The following is a 23432-nucleotide window of genomic DNA, read 5'->3' on the forward strand; positions in this document are numbered from 1 at the left end:
TCCCAGTCAGAAACAAATATCAGAGGGAAAATACAAAAATATAGCACCTAAACAAGCCTATTTAAAAAGAAGTATTTGATCAATCTCTCACTCACAAGACCTGTGAAACATTTAGAGCCCCAAATTAAGTTATTCCTCCCACAAATATTCATTGAAATTAAATCAATCTCTCTTCAACATTGATGGATAGCAAAAGATTCTCTTTCACCACAATCATATGCACTACCATAACTGTCATCCCCTGCAACTCCAAACAGTAGCTGAGAGACTGGAAAGGAAACTCAGGGAAAAAAACTGATCCTCCTTTAAGATTTCCTTAGAAAAATCTGCGCTTTCTTCCCAACACCCCAACCCATGCAGTGAACTTTGAATGCATTTCCTTCACCTGGCATCCCTTGGGTTAAGTCAGAATCTCAGGACAGGTAATTGTGCGAGTCCTGCTCAGTTTCCTCTGCCACCACTGGATGGCAGAGCGAATACAACGGAGCTCTCGTCCAGGAACTCGGCAGCTTTTAGATAAAACTCCCATTGCTTTTAACAAGCATTTCCTTTGAAACAGCTTGGAGGATTTCTGTTTCTCCTGCCAAGGCTGGTCAACACCTATGATATTCAATGTGCTCATCCTTTTTTCCCCCATATGCAAACCCATACATACTTGAAATATCAATTATTAATAGCTTTCTAAAGAGGAAACATGGAAAATCAGTACTACTTAATTCCGCTACATTCTCCAATATTAAATTAATGTTAACACCACAGTGTTTATATAATGCTGTTATAGAAAGTACAAATGGTGAAATGCAGCTTTCCAAAGAAAGCAGAGCTGGAACACTTGTTCAACTACGCCTGCATCTGCAATTCTACAGATCCTTTTCCAAAAAAACATCAACAGAACATTCTTTGTAGATTTATAACAAATACTGAAAATAAATGTATTCATTATTTTTATCAAAAGTAGAATAATGCTAATGAAAGAATCACAGAAATCATTGAAAGGTCATCTAGTCCAATCCCTCTGCAAATGAGCAAGGGAAAGAACAAAGACCACAAAAAGTAAAAAAGACCAGCCACTGGTCACCACATATAAATAAGATGTTTTCTCCCTTTTCAGCACCACTTAGTCAAGACAATTTTTTTATACTATTGTTAACAAGTGATACACTTTTAAAATAATTTCTCCCACTCTACACTGCCATCAGCAAAGGAATGTAGGATCCCTTTTTACTAGTTTTTCCTGATCTTTAGTCTAGCTAGCAGTTTTTGCCTGTGTGTTAACAAACAGTTCAGCAGTCTTTCAACACTACTCTGTTGCATAAAAAAGGGGAAGTTTTAACTGCCTAATTCCCCATTCTAAATACTATCATAGTACAGAATGACTGTTCTCTTACTTACCAGTCTTGCTGATTGGGCAGTTTAGAACATTTAATGCTTAAAAGGTTTATAGACCTTATATGTTTATTGAGTATTGGCTCTGTGGGATCTGTTACCTCTGAAAGGTGATGTCAGAGCCTGGTGCCTGGCTGTACTTGTGCTGCTTCTCTGTTTCTGAGCAACAAGGCCCTAGCAAGGAGCAGAGCTGGAAGCAATGTTTACAGTCACATCTGAAACACAACTGACAACACTCTCTCCTAACTGTTGTTTGCTCTGCTATTTGTTTTTAAATACCTCCACTATCCAAAATATATACCTGATGCCAAGAGGGCAAATTGTTCACTGATATCCCACTACAAAAGTGTTTCAATGCACAGAGCATGCCAGAGGGCAAAGGGCTTAGGTTTATCTGCTGCAGACCAGCAAAATCAGAGCTGAAGCTTAGCCAGCATAAAACTAAATATATAATAAAGGAATGCCTGATTATTGCACTGATATGACAGTTCCTGTTCCATCTTCCAAGATAACTGAGTTCACTCGTGTTTCCATTAAGCAGATGTTTTTAAAGGAGTAAACACAAGAGGAATACAGGCACATTTCAAAGGAGCAGAGCAGAAATCAGAATACACCTCCTTAAGCTTAACACTCATTCCTTACTGTCCCTCTACCTGCTACATCCCCAAAAGCCACAAAGCTTTTACTGTACTCAAACTGTGGGACACCATATCAAGGAATTTTTAAACTGTTTATGGGATTAACTAGGAATACTCCAGAACAGCTCTGAAAATTTTTTACCAGTTACATTTTTTGTCCACAATTCTGTGTATTTTCAAAACCACAAAGAATAAATAATGCAGTTGGTTTGACAAATGAGAAATTGTTATTAAGAAGCTACTTTAGTTCAGTGAACTTCAGTGGTTTCTGCATTAACAGAAGAATACTTAAGGCATTACCACAGGTGTTAAATAAATGAAGGCTAAAAAAATTCTGCAAATACAAGAAATAACTTGTGTTGTGACATTCATTAATTAACTTCCTAATAACATACATATATTATTCTGTTTTGATCCATCATTACAGTACAAGAAAACAAGCATAAGAAAGTCAATATAAAGACAAAGGGAATTTTTTTAGTGTCTCTTATGGATAATATTACCTGAAACATGAAAAGCACAAAAATGATGAGTAAAAACCCTTTTAAATGCAACAAATGCAATGGTCTGGGGTTTTTCCATATGGCTGCTCTTTTTTGAATCATTGCTAACTGGCAGCTGAATATCACAAGAAAGAGAGGTAAAAGTTCATACTCTGAAAGATTTCTCTACTAGAAAGTATATCTACTTCCAAAGTTCAAAATTAATTAAAGTAGCATTTCACATTACGTAAAAGTAACAAAACAGCACCTTCTTAATCAGATGAACTCCAATATTTACTTAGCTCAAACTGCTTACAGAGCCACTATTTTAACTGCAACGCTGCAGAAAGGAAGGTTCTTGTTTACCAAGTTCCTTGTGCATGTTATCTCAGACATGCTGGCAGCTGAGGGCTGCAGTGGCTGCCAGCTCCAGGACACTCCCCCGCACACCCTCCCTTGAGAGGGCCACAAAGAGAACCCAGCAGAGAAACTCGGGGTGTAGAGGCTGCACTAAATGTCCTTTGAGAGCCCATGTGAACAGCATTTTTTACAAACCCTTCAATTTCTGAAACACAGCTTAAACCTGCATGCATTGACTGGATAGTGACATCTTGGGCAATTTCCAACACTTCTGCCCACTTGAACCGTTCACCAAGCGTGGACACCTTATCTTTGGGCTCCTGTTATCACATTGATTGGCAGAACTGCAGAAAAACTTCCTCCTGACCCCTCTACAGCTAAAAAAGATATCTGTGTTATCAAAAAGGTAAAAGTAACATGCCATTTTACTACTGACAGTGACAGGAATGTGGCAATGCTGCAGTAAGGCTTCATAAGGTCTGCTAACCAACAGAGAAACTGAAACACTTCTGAAATGCTTCATTAGAACAAAGCAAATGGAAAAAAATATCTTCAAAGGATTTTGTCCAACATTCACAAAAAGGTAAAACTCATGAACATCCATCTGCCCAATTCATACACTAGGAGCAGAGAGAAGTTGGGCCACTCTGAAAATGAGCTCTAGTTTAGTCTCTGCATCAACTCCTATAACCACTCACACTCTCCCCCGCAGGGGCACTGCTGCCTTTGCTGGCCACACACCAACATTTTAGGGAGCACAGAGCTCAAAGTGGGCTATTCTTCCACTACATCCATTTCCCAATTCACTTCACTGTGTGGCCTCACACACAGCTGTGCCAGTACATGGATGACATCTATAATACCATAACATTAATACAGAAAATGGTTTCCCCAGGAAGAGAGCCCAAACTCTTGAGAACTCCACAGCAGGCTCCCTAGCCAAGCAGCGATAAAACCACAAATAGTCAGGGGACAGTTTTCTGTTCAACTGATAAAAGCATTGCACCATTTTAGAAAGCAGTAATTGAAGAACTACTGCCAACATTGATAGAGCACATCTGTGGATATCCAACCTCCTTGAATGATCAGTTTAGCTCCCCTTCTCTCCTCTGCTACTGTTACTCAGAACAGAAACTGAAGTCCACCTCAGCTGACAGAACAAGGCACTCTTTAATGTCTAAAAATCAATTGCCCTGTTATTCTTCATGCTTTTTGAGTGTCTGAGGTGGACAGGCATGGACCATGTTCAGCTCCAAACAGAAGCTGCTGGGATGGTACTGGAATAAAGGCACTTCCACCCAGGCAAGACTCACATCCTGTGGCGCTAGTTAAAGGAGAAGGGATGGGGGCCATCATGAAATGCCTAAATCACCTGATATCCTTGGACAAGGATGGGCATTCAGTGAGCAAAGGATGCAAAGCTGGGTCTTCTGTACTATTAGCCATATACCCTGTAACATTAACAAGTAAAATGTGCTGTTCTAGAGCCTGTTCCACACAGGAACAGGCCAGTGGAAAGGAGCCAAGAGATTAAGCTGCTCCAACCCCTCATAGGTTGCTCTTGGTACTCGGAGATACCCCACAGCTACTGCCAGCAAAAAGGGCTTTGGTCTAAAGGACCAGACATACTTTATAATCTTCCAAGTTTTTCTTTAAGCAAATCAATCTGGTTAAAGAAAAGAACTATTTCCATTTATGCATCCCTAAAGACATTTAAAGTGTCTTCTAGGACTTAAATTCCTAGATAAAGGCTCAAATTCCATATGTAATGATACATGCAATCAGAAGAGAACAGAAAACTTTTATGCAAACTTAATTTAACTTAGAATTGTGGGGGTTTTCCCCAGTGAAAAGCAGCATTCCTGATACTTTCTGACCATACTGATGGGCTTCTGACCACAAGACATGAAATTTGCATTGGGCTAGAAAGCAGCAACATGGAATACTGGCACAGGAATTGAGAAATTTGTTAGATTTACCTGTGGTATCCTAAGATAAATATGGACATAGTTAAGAGTATTTTTGAAAGACATAGTTTGTAAAGAATGTTTTTAAAAGTCTAATTACAGCTCAATATGCAATTAAAGTGGCTAGTAGGCTTCAGTAAGTTAGGAAGAGATGACATCCCACAGCAGGAAAGTAAATCTGACTTTCTAATCTTACATAGTCTATCCAATACTGCCAAACAGAACAAATCTGCTCTTTAATCAGATAATACAGTTTTAATGTCTTTTCAAAGGTCAGATGCACTACAGAAGACAGCTCTTACTGTCAAACGCCCTAACTGAACTTCACCTCAATAGGTAGCAATAAATTCCATGCATCCTTATTCTATGTACATAATTACACAGAATACAATAAGTGCAAGATTTCAAAGCTTTTAACAAACAGTTATCCTGAATGATATTGATATTTGTTTCATTATGAAATATTTGTTCTCATACTCATTTAGAGCATCGCAAACAATATTTGCAGTTGCCATGAAACAGTATCAGGAATGCCATATCCATATGGTAGAATCAGATAATTGATGTGTTAATTATGAGACTGTAAACCAGATCTCAAAGAGAACTACTCATTAGCCTTTATTTATTATACTGCGATCTACCTTGAACCTCTGAAGTTCATAAAAAGCTGAAATTCAGTTACCTATATACAGAACGCCAAAGATGGTTTCAGAAGTTACAAAACCACAACCTCAACCCACACATCCTGGACATGACAGGCTTAAAAGGACCTGTGTTACATTTGCCAAGCTCACTCAGGTGTTTAGGACAGCTCATGCCATCTCAAAGGGCAGTAGACACCTAAGTTTTGGTAATTTAACCCCTTAAAGGAGAGCCTGCTGATAAACTAGTCACAAACAGAAATTCCTGTGTCATCAGCAAACATGCTGATGATGTAAATACAGAATCACAAAATGTGACAGCTAGAGGCGGTTGAAAAATTGATTTGATTTATTCTCTACAGAATAAGCATACCTAGAGAATGTCACTAAATCTATCTAATCTATTTATAAAAGCTTTTAAAATGGATGGTCTACAGCCTTCAGTCTGTTCTCATTAATATTACAATCTTTACTTTTTGCCCTGCACACATGCTCAACTTTAATATAAACCAGACATTTTTTAATGCTCCAGTTCTTCAGTTAGAGCAACCCATTATTCCTTATTATAGTGACCTTACTTTTTGGCACATGCAGACTTCCAGTGTCTCCAGTATCTTTTTTTGCCAGTCTAGACAAATGCCTTCAGCATTATTCAGAGGTGGAACTACCCAAGTCTCTAAATCTTGTTCCCTTCACATCAGTACTGCCCATGAGTGTTTTAATTTCTTAAAAGGCAGTACCCAGAACTGCAGGCAGAATTCCAGCACAGTACTCACTCTGAGTAAATGGTTACTTTCCCCTTGTTCAATAGCACTACAACTCAGTCAGTCTTTAATCCATATGGCTCCTTCTACAGCTCTGCCACACAGGGAACTTCATACTCTTGCACCTGAGCTTCCCCTACATGTATTGGTTGAAACACAAAAGCTAAAGTGTGAAGATCTCAGATAACACGCTCACAACCAAAAGTGCACAACATTTGAAATGCAGCACCTCCCAAAGCCCTTATTTAACCTAATGTAACAACACAATGTATGTATATGAAGTTTGCTGAAGGCAAAACACCATTTTTGCACAACACAGGCTGCACGGTGCACAAACAGAGCAAGACATTCGGTGAAACTCTCTTTAAAGCACTGCTTGATCATGCAGGATTTCAGAGCTTAAAAAGAAATCCAAAAGACAAACTACCTTAAGAAAGTTAATTAATGGAACAAAAACCCTGCAAGAAGTAATATCCTGAAACAAAGCTGACTGCTATAGGTACAGGGTAACAACAGACCCTAGTGTTGGACAGCTCTGTGTGTGTGTGTGTTTTATTTGTTTTGTTTTCAAGTCTCTGATGTGTATGTTGCACCTGCTGTTCTCACATGTGGGGTTCTTCTCTGTTTTATGCATACACATTTCAAGGAAACATTCTAATGGTAGTTTCAATGTGATTTTGTTGATAAAGAAAATTGGCTAAGTTTTCCTTTCTTTTCAAGTAATGCTATTCTGTGAGGTAGGTGAACACCACTAATTGAAGTCCATTAGAAAAGCTTTTAGATAAAAACAATGACTGACACATCAGAATGCTTTCAAACTGAAAAAAACCCAAACTATTAATGTATTAACATACTTTATTTACAATAGAGCACTAAGCTCAATGTATACTAAAAGGACATTTTACTCTTAAGTATCTGATATGCAAGTATAGTCTCACACCCATGTTGTTTTCTCAATACAGTCTTGAAGGAAGTATTTCATGCCATTTCTTAAACTACCAGTCTGCATAAATACAAAATATACTGTTCAAAAGCACTTAGATACTTACATTCTACTCCAGATTACAATTTTAGCTTTTGCCATATACATTCTAACTTACAAATAAGGTAACTGTTTTCCTAGAGTACAAAACCACTTGGTATTTGAGACAGATTATCTGAAAAGGAACTGTTAGGAAAAATAAGTTACTCACTCATCCAGAACATGAGGATCCTCAGGACTTTTATTTTCGTATTCTAAAAGCTCAAGGAAACTCTGCATGTACCTGAAATAAGCAAAAATTATAAAAAGAGAATTAAAATACTTAAACATAAAATACTTTTAATTTCTTTAGTTTTAAGACTACAGGGTCATGTAAAAGTAATAGATGCAGAGTACACAGTTCTCTTCAAAGACTAAAAGTAAGAGGGATGCTGCAACAAAGGGAAAGAAAGCAACTACAATATGTTATATTATGTTAAAAAGTATTACTTATGACCTTACAGTCTGCAATTCAGGAAAATTGCTATATAAATGCAATTGAAGTCAACAGAAGCAAAACCTCTCTACAGGTACATCTGTAATTTCAGGTAGTTTGTCCCTGTATCTTGATTTTTCCGCTCATCTACTCTGTACTGATGTTAGTTTTTTCCCATATTCCTCAGACAGCAATCCAAGTTTTCTTTCAAAAGCTCAGGGGAACACTCCCCAAAAGGCACAATAACAGGACTGCACCAAGCTGGTCCTACCAGAGCTCTCCAGGAGAGCACACCCATTCACACACTCCCACAGCTCCTCTGTGTGACACAACCCTCGGTTTCATAAAAACCCCTCTTACACAACACAGCTCTCTCCTGCTCAGACTTTTGGTTCACAGGAGATTAACTGAGGCTTAGAGCCCCAGAGGACCCAAACCAGAAGCCCTCAACATGAATGCTGCCAGCCTGCTCTGTAGGACCTTGGCACCACCAGTACAAGTTCTGCCCCCACACACAGTGCTGTGCCTCAGGACCAGCCATCACCCCTGGAGCAACATTCAGCAGCTCAGATGGAGCTTTATGGACCACAGAACCCAGGACCTGCTTCCTGAGGTAAATAATCACACAAGGAATCAATCACACACATAAAAGGGAGGGTTTCAATGCTACCCTCTTTTCACTCGTGGTTAAGTGTCACAGACATATTTTATAAAAAATCCTTTCCTTAGGATTTTTTCTCCTGAGAAGCTGAGAGGCCACTGGAACAAAATGTAAACAATAATTATCTGCTGCTGTGGAATGCAACAAGTGAATCTGTGATTGGTCTCATGTGGTTGTTTCTAATTAATGGCCAATCAAAGTCCAGCTGTCCGGACTGTCTTAATCAGTCACAAGCCTTTGTTATTCATTCCTTTTGTATTCTTAGCTAGCCTTCTGATGAAATCCTTTCTTCTATTCTTTTAGTATAGTTTTAATATAATATATATCATAAAATAATAAATCAAGCCTTCTGAAACATGGAGTCAACATTCTCATCTCTTCCCTCATCCTAAGACCCCTGTGAACACCACCACAGTTAAGCACTGCCACTCCAACTACAGTATCAACACTAATCAGATGGCAATCACAGGTGTGTGTCAACAACTCCAACTCCCAGCAGAGGTGAAATAGACAGAAGAAAAACCAAACAAACCTTTCTTGCACATGAAAACAACTAATTGAAAGGTCTAAACATCTAAAGCTAACACAAGAGAGAAAAGATAACCACAGAGCTTACCCAAGGGAAAAGCAAAACACACAACCAAGCCTCTCCCTTTTCAGTAGCAGCTACCCAGTAGATTAGGTCAGCTCAACAAAATGACCTATGCATAAGCTCTTTTGGTAGCAGTTCTATGTTAAGACCAGCTTAATAAGGGTATGAAACTCCATCCTGCATCTTCAAGCTACAGTAAAGCTTGGGCCAGCACTGTTGTCTATGTGACTCCCTCCAGAACCACATGCCACTTGGTCCACCTCCATTTCAAGCTTCAACCACAGGTCACTGTGACACTCCTCAGGGACACTGACATTTTCACCATGTTCAGTACAGGAAGAGCAGCTCATGTCCCTCAGTGCATTTGTGTCCTCCTGCAAACATCAGGAACCATTACAGAAATCCCCCAAATATTTGTCACTTATGAGAAGGGCACATAGCTCACACCTTTAGTAGTGCTTATTTTAAAAGATGTTATTTTATGCTGCTAAGAGATGGCACCAGTTCACAACCATCACACTCTGAACTTGGCTGATTCACATGCAACAACAATTAAATCATGATCATGCTCACTCAGAGAGGTACATGTTCTTCAACCCCCACCTGTCATTGTATAATACTATCAAAGTCCTGGTTCTGAAACTTTACCACATTTGAGAAGCAACACAAAGGTTGTTTTTAACACAGACCTCCTACCATAAATGTCAAACCACAGCAATCCTGTGCAGACACAAGGATAAAACAGCAATGAAGGCTGCTGGTACTGAAGGCACCTGATACCTGGTTTTTGTACTGCGTGGATTTGACTGGTTGCCTGCCATTACTGGAGAAATTAGGGAAACAGGCAATGCTTTTCCTTTAGAGATCTCTCCTTCTGATTCTAAAGCAAAGGAAATACCCCTTTAGAAGTCAAGTTCATTAGCAAAAGTATGGTACCCAGCAAGTTAGCTCAGAGAAAAGGTGAACTTCAAACCAAAGTCACTCAAATTTCTTCCAAGCCCATGATTAAATCAAGCTAGAAAAAAGTCACTTATTGTCAAACAATCCTAACCCACTGCTCAGTGCCTACACTGTACATCACCCAGTCTGGGGTGCTGTAATACCCTGTGTCTGAAGTCTCTGAATAGAAACTCAGAGGTGCAAATGCTGAACACCTTTTTCTTTTATGCAGGTGTGATTTCCAGTTTGTACACCAAATTCAACCCCCCACCCCACTCCCTCTCTCCCAAATTAAGAAAAAATATGTTTAAAGGAAATTCAAAACTCTGGTCTTAATAACCACCACCACCATTACACTCTGAGGAAGGTGAGCAGCCAGCAATACAGTCCATTCCTGTAAAAGTGTGTGTGAAAAAGTTATTTTCTTTTCATACAATCCATCTACTTCCTTGCATTTTGTTTTAATTTGAATTGTAGGTGCAGAGAGGGATAAATGAAGATGGTAACTACAGGATTTGTAAAGCAATGAAAAGCAAGACCTTGTGATGTTTAAACATAATTCACATACAATTACCAGCCAGAAAGAACAAAAAAGTACCAGAATAGTGCATTAATTACTGTATCATTAATAAATCAATACAACTATACAGAATACAAATCTAAAAAAAATTCCAGCATATATGAGAAAAAGAGAATGTCAGTTATATTTTGCTATATTTGGTGAGTCATCAAAAGCAGAAATCAAAGTCCATGCCCTTCAAACATATTGTCTTTCTGTTGTTTAATTTTTTATCACAATACACTACAATTCATTGGGCAAGCTCTTTGGTTTCAAGCACCCTTTTGCCTTGTTCTTCTGTTAATTACTGCCACGTAGATCTAATTCTTGTTAGTCTGCCAAATGCAATAATTTTAGAATGGCACATTTCATACATGAAAGCACTGCAAAAGCCCATAATGTCAGCTCTGGATTTTATTTTTTTAAAAAAATCATGCAAGATACTTCTGATTTTTCCTTGATGTGTATTTCACTAAGATTTTCCTTTACAATCATTTTAATACCAAAGCGCTAAAATGATAAATCTCCATGGTAACACAATCTTGCTAGCATAGTCTCAATGTAGAAAATAAAAAAAACAATTATTAATCCCCAAACTGTACATATTTCTCTAATGGGTCTTTCCCAAGAGAGAAATGGAAATTTATAGCATTTTCTAAGGAAAAGCACTGGAAAAAATAGAGAAATTTGTCCAGGGCTAAAAAAAATGTGAATTTTACATATAACTGAGTAATATACTGTGCAAACCTCACATTTACTTTTGATATTTTATAAGCTCTAACCTTATTCATTGTAAGGTTTTATTGTAACTATTTTCCTAAATCACATTAGTGACCATATCTTTTATTAAACAATTCTGCTATATATTCAATATCCTACCTGCACTTTAGCTATAGTGCTCTCTCAAAGCTGGCCAAAAACAAGCCCACTTCTTTGGGTCAAGCAAGCTGCCCATTGATTTTAGAAGCTGAAAACAAGGCGCTGATTGTTGATCTGTCTGCTGTTTGGAATCACTGCAGCTCACAGCCAGAACATATTAACTGTGCTTCAGTCTTGAGTCACTTGATTTCTTTCCTACTCCTTGCAAACGATACACACAAATTAAGCTACGAGCTCAAACTGGGACAGAGCTGATGTTTGACCTTTACTGAAATGCAAAACTATTATTTTTGGTTTGTTCAGAGTTCACTCTCTGGGTAATGGGAGCTTTATTCAGGAAAGTGTAGCTGAGCAGTACAAAGGAAGGAGAGGGGTCTTGCCTCTCCTCAGTGCTGCACACATCAGGCTGAGGAGCCCAGAAAGGAAGGAGAAAAAAACCAACAGAGCACCTTTCCCAAGAGCAATCAAGCAATCAGTTGTAAAATCAGATAGGCAGAGAAGCACAGGAAGCAAAGTGCCTCCAGCATGGCCATGGAGATGGATGGGAGAAGGAGAGAACAGGCCTTGCCTGCAGCAGGGAGCAGCAAAACCAGGCTGCCTCCCAAGGGAATCTCAAGGGTGAGAAAACTGAGCAACCCAGAATGTTTGATGGCTGGAAGCAGAGGGGATTGATGGGAAAGGATCCAGGCTGCACTGTAAGCAGGGCTGATTTCTTATTCCTCTATTTACAGAGCACTTTAAATTATAAGTCTAATAAAACCCATCTTAAAGATTAGGACCATTGTGTATTAATTTTTGGCATGCTGGCATTAATGAATAGATTGGGAACTCAAATGTTAAAGCTCCAGCTAATTTGGAGTCTCACCAAAAGCAAATAAAAGCAGATTTTCTAGCGTAAAATCATAGCAAAAATGAAACAAACGTGCTTGTGACTAGATAAATTATTGAATATTAGAAAATAAATATATTAAAGTGAGTAAGGAATTAAATGTTTTTCTATCTTATGGCAAATGTACAATAGATTTTTGCTTCCCTGTTAATGAACTGCCAAGCTTTCTGAACCTATGGCATAGCAAAAACAAAGGATCGTGAAATCTGATCCTCAAAAAAAGATTTTCTTGAAGTAGTTTTGAACTGCATTAAGAAGAGGGGTTTTTTTCATTTTACAAGCTCACAAAACAGCTGAACAACTAAATTTATATTTATTCATTCTACTACATAAAATTCAGGAATCTCACTCTGATAGTATCTCTAAACTTTAGGTTAAGGAAAACACTCAAGGTAATTCACACTGAAGTTAATAAAACCTTTGGTTTGGTCTTTTTAAAAGATAAATTTAAAAGTAAATTTTTCCCAAGGGTTATCATCAGGACTTACAAACTACAGGTAAATGTTTAATTAAGCAATTTAAAATCTCTGAACAGAAAAATAAGAACTAAGCTCTTTAAAATCCATGCCTATAATCAGGGGCAAAAATGCTACAATTACTTTTATTACAATTATTTATTATTATGCTATTATTACTTTTATTATTTATTATTTTATCATCTTATTTTTGACATAAGATGATAAAAATGTTCTCACAATCTCAATGAAGATACTGCTTTCCACAAAAACTCTTAGTTAGCTATAGATCACAATGAGAAGAAAATTACAGAAAACAGTTTCATTTCAAACTTCCATCTCTGGGCTTGATGTCCATTGCAACTTCTTCAGCACATTACAGTCTGGTCTTTTAGCCTGTCCAACAGGTAACTATTGGTCTACAGCTGTGATAGTGCAAATCACACTGTCATATAACACATGGTGCTACTTTTTTTTACTTGGAGTTTTTTTCCTTTTTTTAATCAGTAGTTATCTATCGTGGCCATAGAATTCATTATGAGTCCTCAAATCTCTTCAGCAAAAATTCTGAAGGGGCCTCCATTCTGAACATTCAGTTCCTTTGCCACAGGGATCCAAATGTTGCTTAGCTCTGGAGAGGCAGGGCAAAAGGACAAGCCACAGCACAGACATTTGGATTAGAAATATTATGCTGCAGTTACTACAGAAAAATTATTTCCTTTTCTTCATTCACCTATTTGTCCATATTTCATTAAAAAGAGGTTCACAAGTCAACCAGATTAGAAAAGCCTAGAAGGCCTGCATATTATCTACTCTTTTCTACAAGCATAACAACTTCCTGTGACATCAGACAGACAGACAAGCCTTCAAACCTTGCAAGCTGCACCTAACCACAAAGTGATTGTGTGGCCCCACAGCATTTACACTCACTTGAAGCACTTCATCACTGTACTTGAAGTGGTCATCAAGACATCCACTGTTATCTTGCAAAGACAAACACAATTCCATACATCCTAATTTATATTTTCTAAGTCTGAAGCTTGATAAACAGGAGACCCAAGCCAGCAGTCACCATACAATCAGCACAGAAGCTCTTGGCTCAAAGGCTGTGACTGAATTTAACACAAGCCTACAACATTAGCTGCTTTTACTGTTAAATAAGCTGCTACTCACAAAGAGACTTCTGTTGTATACTGCAAAAATATTTTTACAAAAAGTATTTGGAAAATATTAACAGGTAAATGGACAATAAATACCCCATGAACAACGATTTTTTTGTGCTTATACATCCAAGGCAGCAGTCTCTAAATCTCAGCAAACATGCAATTAGGCTAGAAATTAATTACTGTGGAAAAGATGGCAGGACTTTGAATCACTTTAGATCCACACTAGTTATTACAATGGAGAAGGTTGTTTACTGAATGACACCAGATTTTGACCCATTCCACACCAGATTTTTGACCCATTCCATACCTTCCCTGAATATCAGATTGTTTTTCAAGATTTAGCAGTGAGAAAAACAGATGAGGTTTTAACTTTCTCTCAGTGTTTTTGACAAAGGAAGAATAAGGAGAAAGAGCAGCTGTTTCAAGAAGCCATGAGTGCAATACAGTAAGGAATGTTTAAAAAGCTTGTTCTTGGAAGTTATGGACTAATTTTAATTACCTGGGAGACAACAGTATGTTTTTACTAACTAACAAGACTAACTTACAAATTCTTAGCTAGGATCCAGATTAGGGTATATACTCAACATTAGAAGAAAATGAAACTTCATTTGACAAGACACACTATAAACAATTCAAGGCAGAAAACTGACCGATTCACAAGAATTCAATGATTCTCTGTTGCAAGCAGAACAATACAAACAGTGTTAGTTTTACAATAACTTTCCAATGCACTTTTTTTTAAACTTACCAGCTCTGTACCAGCCCAACTGAAGGCCTGTTCAGTAAATTATCAGGCAGCAAATTGACTTCCCTCATGGTGTTCGCCAGTCGCACAGGAAGCTCCTTCCGCAGGAACATGTACGAGGTCTTCTCGCAGGCATTGTCACGACCTGGCAGAAGGAAGGAAAAACATTGCAGCAGATCAAGTGTTAGACTTCCTAATGTTAGAAGCTTTAAAAAAACACTTGTGAAAATAAGAAGTTTTAAAGCAATTTCAGTACTCACTTTTACTTTCTTCTCACTCATGAGACACATTTTAAACTTTTACCTTCCTAGAGTTTAACCCTTTTTGTCTGACATTTTTCCACATTTCACATCATCTCATTTTCTCTCCCTTCGCAAAAAGTATCATCATAGAAATAAAATGCCTCAAATATCAAATACTTGATATTACCTGGAAATAAGACCCCAAAATACTAGCTTTTATCAATACAACTTTTACATTAAAGTTAGCTTTTAAAAAGTAAATGCTGCACATCTAAGAGAGGGTAAGGAGTGCAAACAAAAGGACAAAACAATGACAACAGTTTGCTGACATTTCATGCCACAAGTTCTTCAACCTTTAGTACTTTAACATTTGAGCAGCACCTGCTGAGACCAGCACAGGCCACCATCCCTCGGACTGGCCTGTAAGATTATCACTAAAGACCTGGAAGGAAAGTCCAGTGCTTATCACCACACCCTCATTTGGAAAGGTCTCAGTTAAGATTATCTTTAACTTTCACTTTTAAAACACATTTTTATCAAGGCTAGTATTTTGAAAATAAAAAACACAAAAAAATCCCAACCATACAGTCAGAAAGCAAATAAATGGATCCAGCAAAATAACAATATCTTCCTGCAGACCTAGTGGTAACAGCATTCATTCTCTGAAGCCATCCTATACAAATTCAAAGACTGACATGACTAAGAGCAATCTTAAGCTAAAGTAGTTACTAAGGATACTGCAAATATTTAAAAGCACAAGATATTAAGACATTCGCCCAAGATGGAAAATCAGACTTTACTTAACACAGATTTTTGTGTTTTGCATCCTTTAACAAGTGGAGAAAGTCCTATCAATTAATCTCTAAAGATTACGGGTCAATTATTTTTTTTTAAAGTCCATGTTTTACTTGTAATGAACAGCCAGGATTCTGCTTTCATCTAGAAAGAGACCAAAGGTCTTTTGTGGTGATAATCAGTTCAACCATCTGCAAAATTTCTGAGTGAAGGCATAATGTGAGAGCTATAAATTATGTTCAAGCAAACCAGAAAGTGTTAAAAGCACTGCTAGGCACATAATCACTGAGATTTACAATTTGCAAGATTCAAGTACAATGCAACCAGCACAATCAGAGAGATACTTTTTAAGACAGTCCCATTATAATCACAGAGTTTTCACCTTCTTTGCATAGGTAACATGCATTGATGGATTAGTTCCCAAACCCTAACATTAGCTTGGGGAACATGCAGGAAGGATTAGGATTTCCCTTTTTTTTCTTGCTCATTTAGGTATCATCAATCATTAAATTCTGATAGTGCTACCAATTCCCTTCTAGTTCTTCCAGTAAACATTTGGACCTATTTTACTTGCTCCCTTTTTCACACCTCAATTACAAATACACACATCCTGTCAAAATTAGACAAAGGAAACAAGACATTACATTGTTTTCTGCAAAGCACAGTAACGACTTCAGAGTTCAATCTTTCAAGGAAGTTAGATACCAATTCACCTACAACAGAGGACAGACACTTGTTTGTTCACTGGTCACTGTATACAGCAGGTCTTTAAAGACTGAGGCTGGACAGCAGGAAAGACTCAGACTCAGCTCAGCCTAAACATTCTGAGCGGGAAAACCCCTCAGAACAAACACAACAACTGCTTCTTCCCAAGAGTGACTGAGAGCAAGTGCAGTGATTCTCTAGGTGATAAAAAGCAAAACGAATGAATGACAGCCCATGCAGTAAATTAGAAAATTATGAGCAAGAACCCACAGCTCATAGGTTTGTGCAATGCAAACAAAAGCTGCTACAGACAAGCACGACTGCTGAAGAGACCCACATCCTCTCCTCCCACATGCAAGGGCACATCTTTATTCAACCTACGTCACCCCAGCAGCTCTAAGCCATCTCTTTTTAAGGAGCTGCCTTGCCCTGTTGTACAGTTACATTTTAGGTACTTGCATTTAGAGCCCTTCGGGGTCCCTTTGCATGTTCAGTGCAGGAAGAGGAAAGGCAGCTCTGGTTTTTAAGACTTCCCTGCTTACAAGCTTACTTCAGCCTAAGTTCAGCTCATCTATTTGGTTTGGGGCACATGTCCTTGTATCAGCTCCTTAGTGAACTCAGTTTACCTGAGAGCCTCCACAGAGCTGCTTCAGCACTGAGCACCAGGTCAGTTACCTGCCTGCCAGAGAGCAACTGCATGGCCAGAGAGAATGGCTACCCACTGGGAGCAGCAGGAATTAGAGATCCTGCAGCTTTCAAAGCAAAAGCAAACTGTGTCCTAACACTGCTCCTGGGCTGCTGTTCCTACAATCACTTCCATCAAATTAGGGACATCACACTAAGTAAGAAAATCCCTTAGTCTGTATGTTAGGTATTTTCTTAATGTAATTTATTATAAATTATATTGTAATTGCGCATATGATAAAGTCAGTCTAAGTTCTAAAGACATTTCCAGAAACAGCATTCTAATAAGCTGCAATGAAACTTCTGCATGTTCAGCCATAGTCAGTTTAATTTTTTTTAAAGGCTGGCTTTAATTTTGATCTAGCCATTCCATCTATTTTTCAGCATATACAGAAATCTTTCTTGATTTTGTTCTGACTCTAGCTGGGTCAATACACATTGCCAGCAGCAGGCTTTTGTCTGAAACAGCACTGGCTAAAGCCAGTCTAAATCTATCAGTTTCAATTCAAAGGAATTTGAAATCACTCTCTCAGGGTTAAAGTGCAAGTTACGTTTGTGAATAATCCTTCCTTGATTTACACCTCAATAAGTTATTTAAGAACATAAATATATCAAACAATGACCTGCTTACCTTTTCGTGAATTCAAATGGAAAAAGAAAAGTCATCCTATGCCCTACTGGAAACTACACTGCACTAGGCACCAAGGGCTGTATTTAGCTTTATTTCAAAAAATCTAAACTCTTTACAAGTATGCTTTTAAGAAACTGAAAATGGAAATACTAGCAGAGGCAAAGTGAAACACTTCCTATCCACAAGGCCAAGAAGAACGTCGAGCAAGGCATCTCATGATACATGGGGTTCAGAATTTTGCACACACCACCACCACCATTTGTTTCTCACTGTCTTTAAAACAGTTGATTGCAGTTGAACAATAATTCAGTTTTGTGGCTTCAAGTGGAATAATTGTGCAGACCAAAGTCAGGCATTGAAACAAGTTTCTTTCAACAAGAATCACATTAAGACAACAAAAAGAACAAACCAGGCAGGATGCAACTTTGTTACAGGTCTGCTTTACTGCAGGGAACAAAGCAATCCCATACTATTCTTCCTAGTAGAAAATAACCCTATAAAGTAATTATGCTTTCTAAGGGATTAGGTGTTAATTCAGGGTCAAGAGGCTAGATTATCTTCAGATTTTTACTCTTAATGAAGTTACACTTTCAAGCTGATTAAAAAACTCTTAAGATCGTACCTACAGTGCCTGCAGCTTAACCCAGAATTTGATCCAATGGGATAAAGGAGAAGCATCCACTCTACTAGTAAATTACATGAATTTTTGAGTGTCTTCTAAAAGCACAGATGGATGCAACAGAAATCAAGATAATAACAATAAAACAGTCTGTGACACAAGAATGAGTGAATCTGATGGATTTACCTAAGAAGAAATAAATACAGAACACAGCAATGCTCTCCAAGGTCTCTCAGTTCACTACAGAGAAGGCAGCAGCAACCTTGTCCATCAAGAACCAAACATGCATTAGACTCAAACTGCAGAAGATCCAACTTTTAATTAGCAGAAACTTCCTGATGGTAAGCACTGTAAAGGAAAGCAACCTGATCTAATTTAGGCAAGTCTTTTACTAGTGAAGGTAGACATTTACCCCACATTACACTAAGCTAGTTGATTCAGTGTCTGAAATGTGATTAGACTGAACATGGCCTAACATTCTTTGCAGCCCTAATTCTCTCATGACCCAAGAGAAAGAAAGTGATCACCTCACATTTTGTTAACCACTTGAAAAGAGAAAGCAGTGCAAATTTGCACAGGGAAACAAGGAAAAAGTGAATAACTCTGAAGCAAGTCAGAGTTTGAAAAAACACAGCATAGACTGCATAAATTCAGTTATACAGTAATAGCTACTTTGACAGAAAAATTACTATAAAAAGCAAGATATTTGTGAAGGAACTAATCCTCAAGTTATTACTATTGCATGCATAGCTAGCACAAAAACTGAAAGAAATGTCAAGTATCACCACAGGTTTAAAAAAGGAACTGTTTAATAAACATTCTACCACTTTCAATCTTCTGAACAATCTTACCTGTCTGGGCTCATCAGTTACCCTATGTAAAAGTCACACAGAAAAGCATATTCATGGCCCCCTCTCTGCCACTTTCAAACCTTCAGCTCAAAACTAGCACCAAGGAGAAACTGTGATGCCAAGCTTGAGATTATTTTGTTTAAAAACAAGTCAGTGTAATGGACTGACAACAGACACAACCTTCAACATCATGAAAATAAGAAAATACATCAGTCAAACAAAGATCTAAACAGCAATCTTCTGGACTTGACATCAAACTAAGGTCACTGAAGAATTTTCTAATTTTCTATTTTTTCAGTGCAGCAGCCTTACACATGATAGACACATGCATGGTTTGTAAAAATACTTTGGGAGTGGTACCTGTACAAACACTGCTGCATTTGGAATGGTCACTGTTCAGGAGAGTGAATGTAGGTGGATTTGCTTAGGCAGTGAAATATGATACACCTGAAGAATGATGTGACTGCCACAGCAAAAGTTTAAGTTGAGGATATAAGTAAACTTACACATTAAAATTTTTAAAAAGCTCACCTAGAAGATAACATTTAATATTAAATCAATTTTTCCAGATATGAAAAAGTGTTACGTGTCTCCACCAAAAATGAATCATGCCACTTATTCAATTAGACAGGTATGATAGGGAGAAAAATACTTAAGAAAAAAACCATAGCCATAAAATATGACTCAGAACCTTTGAGGCAGCACAGGTCACAAAAGCAGACTTGAATGCATTAGAAATTCTGAATGTAATGCCATCAGAAGGGAAAAGATTAAAAGTGGAATGTTTTAGTGTTACACATCAATGTTATCGCTGGTGGACCTTCCATTCAAAGGAAACTCAGGAAACAGAGTTCTACTCTCAGTTTTCGCTGTTACTCTCTTTTCTCCTCTTTGAATTCAACCCTTCTCTAACATTTACTCCTCTCATCTGTTTCTCACTTTTACTCCACAGTGCTGAGAAATGGAAAACAAATTAGACAACCCTTGCAAAGCTCCACTTAGACAAAACTTTTGTTCTGGTTCCTGCAACAAGAAGCATGAACAATGCAGAGGCTTTTCATACACATGCAGCAGGCCCTGATCCAATTCTGGCAAATTCTACCAACTGCCAGAGCAACACTATACTGTCCAAGATCCACATTACAAAAGGATTAGTTCCATACAGAAGGCCCTACACAAATCTCCATTTCGCTGCAGAAGAGGGCAGAAATGCAGAACGAGACCATGAACCCTGGTTCCAAGGCTCTCAGTTCAGCTGCCAGATTCCCACATTCATGAATACCCATTTGAGAGCAGACTCCAGCAAAACAGTCCTTCACAATGATGGTCAAAGTCACCTAGTTCAAAAACCTAATACAACTGCCACATCCCCAGGCTGTCATTGGCACTGCCAAGGTCACATCATAAAAGCATCAGCAGTTTCTGAATATTAACTCATCTGTCAGAGGAGGCAGGAAAAGAAGACACAAGAAGAAAAAGAAGAAACAGTCATTGCACTGCAGGCAGAGGTCTGGTTCTCTCCATTAATTATGTACTAACAGCAGAGACAGACACTGTACTACTTTAAAACTCAAAAGCAAAGTCGCACCTGTTGTATACCAGAGACAAGGAACTCCATCCAGAATCTATAAAAACAAGATCAGAAACTACTACAGTTGCTTTTAGATAGGGGAAAATAAAGGAAGAAAGACAGGAAAGCAGGAGTGATCAGCCATATCTACTCTCTTCTCTTGAGCTTCCAGAATATTTCATAGCTCCTGTATAGGCAAACAAAACAAAGTGAAGCAGAAGGATGAATAAATCTTCAAAAGAATATTCAAAAATATCAGTGCATCAGAGGAGACTAAGCAAAAGCTAAAACTAATAACTTGCTGCTGAAGCTAGGAAAACAGAACTTAAGAAGAATAGTTGAATTTCAGTGATTACACACCATTTCAGGAACATGGGCTATTTATCAAAAGATAAACAAGCTATGCTTGCACAGTCCCAATAAATGTGGCTACAAAGCAAAACCCAGCAAAACAAGTTTGAGTTTAAAATCATTCCTATGCCCCAATGGAAATGATTATATTTTCAGCATAGTCTCTAGATATTTATCTCACCAAGTATTAAAAATACAAAAAGTATACAGGGTTTGTTTGCTTGCTACCAAACAGGGCTTTGTAAAACCCAATGAAGATGATGAAAGCAAGTGGAAAAGGAACACAGAGAATATAACAGCAGATGTTGACTCTTGCTGACCCTCACTCCCTACCACAGACTGCATCTAAGAGATCTGTATTTTGAAACTGGATCTACCATGCTGTGCCACAGAATAGCAACCACAGCCTGCACAGCTGTTCCCACTCAGGTAGCCTGCAGACTGAGGATCTGAAATTTCAGGATGCAAACCACACTACCTCAGGTATTCAGAATCCTTTTAGATACCTCAGGATTAAGCTTTAGCCCAAGTTCCATTACTGCTCTCTAAGGCTACTTCCACCAAGCCTTGCAATTGTTTCATGCAAGTGTCCTGTTTTAAGGGCATGCTTTCACTTAGTACCTTAAGAGACTGGTTCTACGTCAGTACAGAAGTCAGAGAAATTCCAAAGTTTCAAAAATGAAACTTGAAGAATTAGAAACAAAAAATATTTTTAATATCTAACTGAACCATAATAAACATATTACTTTAATGAAGTCCATTAAGTTCTGTCAAACAACTAGTGCCCGAAAACCAGCCTAAAGCCAGAGGAACTGAAGTCTGCAAGTAATCTTTCCCAAATACTTGTTTCTCTTCTTCAGCCCAACTCCCACGACTAGTGGGGCCTTTTCAGCCTTGGGGAAAGCACATCAACAGGGGTGCTTGAGTCTTCTCAATCTACAAGGTTTATGTTCACAGATGAGAAGTCAGTTATTACCACTGTAGAGCCATTGATCTGCACTCTGTGCCATTCCACTGCTAAGTGCAATCCAAACTAGGAGGCTCACATGTTATGCAGCTTTCCAGTTAAATTTTCCAACAGTCACATGACACAGCACATGGATAAAACAAGGGCTGAAGTATTGAAACAGTTGAGCTTAATAAACCATTTCCAATTAATGCAATTCAAATACCACATTCAAGAACTCTTCAACTGGCATGGCAACTGCAACTTTCTGCTCCAAAGGAAAATTTCAGCACAGCATTCACTCACGAGAATACACTAGCCCATATCCTTTGCATGAATGACCGAATCTCATTCATATTCAAGGTCTAGACTTTTGAACTTAAGAAGTTAAAAATTAAATACAACTACTCTTGAAGTTGTATACAGAAAAAAATACTTATCTCCACTTATTTCCAAAACCCCTAAGAGTGAGCTGGTTTATGTCTCATGTGTATTAATTACTATGCCCATGTTAAGGAATACCACTGGCATGGAGAAAAAGTCAGCTCATGTTTTCATATAAACACAGGTAAAGAAAAAATGCCAGCTAGCTGTCCTTAGCACAGCTGGACGGCTCAACATGGAGTGAATCATTACATTTACTATCATATTAGCTACACACCAATTTAATAATAAATAATAATAACAACAATATATAACTTGTCAACTCAAATAAGCCTGTTTCAAGTAAATGGTGCTCTGTATGAAACCCACTGTGCTGGAAAGCAGCTTAACTTACTGCTGATCTGAAACAGATCAACAGGAGGAATTAACAGATGCACAATACTCTAAAATCATTGATTTTAACTCCAACAGCCTTCCTGTCACAGAAAACACCCAAGTGAAGACACATCTGCCCCTCTAAAGAGAAATGGATCATCAGAAACCAGCACTGTGTACTGTTAAACAGAACAACCCAAACTAAAATAAAAGCGCGAATTTTCAAAATAGGCTTCCTGATCTAAAACTAATGTTTAGCTGCTTACCCTCAGTTCTAACAAAATAACTTTTTGAGGATTTCAATGCATTTGCCAAGAGACAACACAATAATCAAAAGTATCTATAAAGTTTAGTGCAGAGGCACTCAACCAGTTACCAGGCTGTACTATTTTTAGACTAGAGACCCGAGGCTGTATTTCCTTTGAGCAATTTGGGAGTAGGCTGAAAGTCAGGTGAATCATTTCAGCAGCAAAGCTCTGTCTCGCCATCATCACAGGCATTCCCCACAAATAATGACAGGCAAAGAGCCAAAATGTTCTCAGGGGAAACCACGGCCCTGATCAGGTTCTTGATCTTAAAACAACCTGTGCGACCCAGACTCCTTCCCTAGGAAGGCACAAGGGGCTTCTAAACCAGACAAACAGAACCAAAACCCCGAGGCCCTGCAGGCTGGATCAGCTCCCTCCAGCAGCACTGCTG

The 23432-nt window shown here is 38.2% G+C and overlaps 1 protein-coding gene across 1 annotated transcript in view; it reads right to left on the reverse strand.

Annotated features, from left to right (window-relative positions):
* The window catches only part of PDK3 (pyruvate dehydrogenase kinase 3), a 51478-nt gene that overhangs the window by 17919 nt on the left and 10127 nt on the right, over positions 1 to 23432 (reverse strand). Inside the window, exons 2-3 of the mRNA XM_030943169.1 lie at positions 14584 to 14725; positions 7432 to 7503 (exon numbers count right to left, since the gene is read on the reverse strand). Of these exons, the coding sequence (XP_030799029.1) occupies positions 7432 to 7503; positions 14584 to 14725 (214 nt within the window). The remainder of the gene's footprint in view (positions 1 to 7431; positions 7504 to 14583; positions 14726 to 23432) is intronic.

This window comes from Camarhynchus parvulus, chromosome 1 (assembly GCF_901933205.1).
Source record: "Camarhynchus parvulus chromosome 1, STF_HiC, whole genome shotgun sequence".
Classification (NCBI taxonomy): domain Eukaryota; kingdom Metazoa; phylum Chordata; class Aves; order Passeriformes; family Thraupidae; genus Camarhynchus; species Camarhynchus parvulus.